At 33.5% G+C, this 4,865-nt stretch overlaps 1 protein-coding gene across 1 annotated transcript; it reads right to left on the minus strand.

Moving 5' to 3' along the window:
• Positions 1–3,020: 3,020 nt before the first annotated feature.
• LOC146723582 (uncharacterized) lies at positions 3,021–4,865 on the minus strand. Its single transcript, XM_085481609.1, has one exon. It carries the CDS (start codon positions 4,565–4,567, stop codon positions 3,617–3,619), a length of 951 nt encoding a protein of 316 aa, XP_085337735.1. The 5' UTR covers positions 4,568–4,865; the 3' UTR covers positions 3,021–3,616.

The following is a 4,865-nucleotide window of genomic DNA, read 5'->3' on the forward strand; positions in this document are numbered from 1 at the left end:
TCTCCTTCCTCTCCTTCAATCTCTTTAATATCAATATGTGTATGTGTGTACACGCGCGCACATTTGTACGTATTTATTTAATTATTGGATAGTTGAGAGTACTTAATTGATAAAAAATTATGACAATAATAATCCTTTTTTGTTTTTTTTCTTATTATTTACTCAGATTTTTTTGTCTATCTTATAAGATAAACACTTTAGAGATTGAATATTTCAAGTAAACTAATTGTAAGTAAATTTCACATTAATGCATATAGATGTTTAATCATGAATGTACTAAATAAGTACACAAGACGAACAGTGAGTGAGTGAGTGAGAATGAGAGAGTGTGTGTGTGTGTGTGTGTGTGTGTGAGAAAGAGAGAGAGAGAGAGATTGATTGATTGATCTTTATTAGCTTTCACAGCTATTACAAATACATAATTACTATACATTATTTAACACATGTTCTTTTAACAGTCTCTTATATAATATTAATTCTTCACATTGTTTTATCTCGGTGGGTAACGCATTATACATTTTTATTCCTTCGTAAAACAGGCTTTTTTGCGCACTTCTCGTTTTACGCAATGTTAGTACTATGTTTCCGGCCTGCCTCGTTTGTCTATCACATTCTTTTCCCACTATTTCTATTTTATTACTTAACGCCACCGATGCCATGTTATTTAGTATTTTAAAAATAAATACACCTACATTATAATATAATCGTTGCCTTACGGACATAAACTGCAGCGTCTGCAGCATGTCCTCAACTTTGGTATATCTATTATATTGCAATATGACTCTCATGGCACGGTTTTGAGCTACCTGCAGTTTATTCAACTGCGTTTCTCCCATCCCGACTAATAGAGTGGCACAATACTCGAAATGAGGCGCTATTATGGACTTATATACAATACATCTAGTGTAGGCTGACACGAAGTTACCTATTCTGTTTAAAAAACTAGTCTTTTTCCTTATTTTCTTAAGCATATAATCGCAATGATCTTGAAATCGTAGTCTGTCATCAATAATTATACCTAAATATTTTATAGTTTCAACACGTTCTATTTTAGTTCCATCCAAACATTTCAAAATAGTATTGCCTCTCAATTCTTTTCGAATACTTCTAACTACCATATATTTCGTTTTATCCGCATTCATTTTTAATTTGTTTATATTCATCCAGCGTTCAATTATATTAAAAACCATATTCATTTTTATCTCTATATCTGCGCTACTTTCTCCACTTACATATATAAGCGTATCGTCTGCAAACATTTTTATATTGCATCCAACCGGACATACTTCGATTATATCATTTATATATATTATAAATAGTAGAGGTCCTAGTACCGAACCTTGTGGCACTCCGTATTCCGTTCTAAGACGTTCTGACCACTGATTGTTAAATTTGATTTGTTGCGTTCTGTTGTTTAGATATGTTCTAAACCATTCTAGCACTATTCCTTTCATTCCATATTGCTCTAATTTTTCTAACAATCTTGTCCTATCCACCGTTTCAAATGCCCGTTTTAAGTCTATGAATATTACTCCTACTATTTCTCCTTCACTAATTGTTAACTTCCAATCATCAATGACGCTTTGTATCGCTGTTTTGCACGAATGGTATTTTCTAAATCCTGATTGATGCTCTGATATAATATCATTATTATGTAAGTATTCATCTATTTGTTCCTTTACGACTAATTCTAAGACTTTCTCATAAATTGGTAATATATTAATTGGTCTAAATTCACTTGCTTTCTTTGGTTTCTCTACCTTAGGAATTGGTACAATAGTAGATGTTTTCCATCCCTCCGGACACACTCCTTTTAATAATGAATCATTTATTATCTTCAATAGTTCATTTTTTATTACGTGAAAGCTTATTTTTAATATATCACTAGATATTCCCTCATCTGTTCCTTTTTTCTTTGGCAAAGCCATAACAATTTGTTCAAGTTTCTTTAAATTTATCAACTTAAAATATTCCATTTTATCTCTACTATTTATAACATAAATGGTTTTTGTATTTTTACTGTCTCTTTTTTCTATAGATTCTATTATATCGTTAATGCTCTGTATATAAAATATATTAAAATTATTCACTAACGTACATTCTTCTACATTCTTTAATATTTCAAAGTCTATGTTATTAATTTCTTTCGAACCCCTAGTCTCTCCTCTTATGACTTCCTTTAGAGTTTTCCACATTAATACAGGATCATTTTTATTATCATCTATCATGTTTTCATAATATTCTTTCTTTTTCTTTCTAATTATTTTGACTGCCGTATTTCTCTCAGTTTTAAACTGTAATCAATCTTGTTCTTCACCCGCATATACCGCTCTTGCATACGCCTCATCTCTTGCATTTGTAGCTAATCTTATATCATCCGTATACCATTTTTTTCCTTCCCATATTTTTGGAATTTTAAATTTTTTCTTTGGTGCTACCCTATCTAATGCCACTACCATATTCTGCACAAATTTCTCTGCTCTTTCATTTACCCCTAAATTAATTCTACTTTCTAATCCTTCCTCTATTGCATATAAAAAATCATCTATTTGAAATTTGCTGTAATCTCTACTAATGAATTCTCTATATTTTTCTTCAATATTACTTCTATTAAGTTCAACGCTTATCCATAAATGATCTGTTATCCTCGGCTTATCATATACGTTACAGTTTACCTTAGTATTTGCAAAAACTAAATCTATCAAAGATTGACTATTTTCTGTAAGTCTAGTTGGTTTGTCTACGTATTGTTTCATGCCCAAACACAACATCTCATTTACTAGCTTTTTAGCATAAAACACTTCCGTCATTAAGTTTATATTAAAATCACCCAACATGACGCATTGCCCTTTCGCTACTAAACGGTCCACTGCATCCTCTATAAATCTTAAAAAATCACCATCCGACGCGCTCGGTGAATGGTACACTACTGTAATTACTCCTTTATATATTTTATCTCTCATTTCTATCGCTACACACCAACAGTTAGATACTATTTTTTCTTTAACTATTACCTCATATTTGATATTATTTCTTATGTAAATCATTACGCCTTTTGTGTTTCTATTTTCCCCATCGCATCTAACTAAACTATATCCCGGCGCATTCACTTCACTGTCTTCAATTTCCGCAATGAGCCTAGTCTCCGACAACGCCACGACTGCAAGATTCATCCTCTTCATATAGTCTTGAATTTCATCTTTGTGCGCCATCACACTCTGCGAGTTCGTGTATACAATTGATTCCATCCATGATTGCTACTTAGTGGACTCCCAGCCCGCTCTTTTTTTCTCCTCCTCCAGTGCTCTGGTGAAAGTCGGACATTTTCTGCTTAACGCATCATGTTTGTCATTTATCTTTAAGTTGTACGTTTTAATTTTGTACATACAATTTACACACCTCATCTTCGTTACCTTACAGTCACTTGCTTTATGATTTCCAGCACATTTATGACATGTTTCTTCTCGCTTACAATTTTTAGCAATATGATAGTAACCTCAACATTTAAAGCATCTCTTAACACTGTAATGTTCAAACACAGGACATTTCCTCCATCCGATATTTATTTTTTCTTTTTTCAGCATCAGCTCATGGGCAATTTCATCTACCTCCATTATTAAGGAACCGTCTTTTTTTTTCCACTTCCAGCACGAGAATTTTCGTTACCTTTGGCCATTCTCTTTACTATTTTTATGTGGAGTTCTTCGTCAATTTTATTTTGTTTTTTGATTGAGTCAATTAAGACTTCATCATCCAGTTGCATTTCTTCTTCTCTAACATTTACAGCCTTTATTTTTGGTTTTACTCCTTTCGGTTCTGTGACCTTGAAATCGTCACCTAGCTTCTCACGTACTGTAACCCTCAGCTTTTCCATTTTTCCCTTGCTCTCACATCCAAGGATAATCGATCCTTTATTTCCTTTCTTCAACTTTGATATTCCCACTTCCAGCTTCTTTATATCTATCTTCTCTTTCACCAATTTTTTGGTAGTTTCACTTTCCTGCTCCCTCTTCGGTTGCACAATTATAATGTTTTCTTTCTTCTTATTTTTTACCGCTTCACTGTAGTTCCTCTGTAATCCTTCCTTTGAGCCACCTGCTACTTCTTGCATCATCTTCTTCAAATTTTCTATTTCTTGTCTAATACTTCCTAGTTCTTCATGAAGTGCTTCTTTAATCATACTTTTAATTTCATTTTTACAGGTCGTTTCATTTTTTATTTCTTTTACAGCTTTAATGATCCAGTCTACTTTTACATCAATGCCTAACCCTTGAATACCACCGCTTGTGGACGGTCCTGTAGATCCTGTAGATCCTGTAGATGATGTTTTATCTTTTCCTCCCGCCGCCGGTGTTTTCTTCATGATTGTTTCTTTCTCACTATCGGTCAAAAACTCCACAAATGGTCCTTTACACAGCACGTATTCTTGATTTTTATCTAGAATTTTATATTTACTTACACATCCTGGATGGTAAAAAAGCTTTGAACAAGTATTACATTTAACAACTTTACTCTTTATTGCCTTTTTACATGCCGAGCATCTATACTCTGCATATTCATCGTCCATGTCGATAATTGCCGGCCGAGATCGCTATCTAAGCGTTCGCAGACCTGTGATCCACTTACACACGTCAGCACTAATGACCACGTATAATGCAAAAGATGTCTACCTGTCTTGCGAAAACTTCTCTGTTCCACAATAGATTCACTGCTCACATTCACATATCGCGACATCCCGGCTAGATAACCCTCATAGTTATCCCCGGTCTATAGCGTCGTAACTTGAGCAACTTATTTATTTTCTTCTCTCTCTATTTACTAACAAAAACTTAGAATTTTGACGGAGCGATGTGACACACGTCTGC

Source organism: Nylanderia fulva, unplaced genomic scaffold (genome assembly GCF_048542155.1).
Source record: "Nylanderia fulva isolate GAGA-0341 unplaced genomic scaffold, ASM4854215v1 Scaffold185, whole genome shotgun sequence".
In the NCBI taxonomy this organism is placed as follows: domain Eukaryota; kingdom Metazoa; phylum Arthropoda; class Insecta; order Hymenoptera; family Formicidae; genus Nylanderia; species Nylanderia fulva.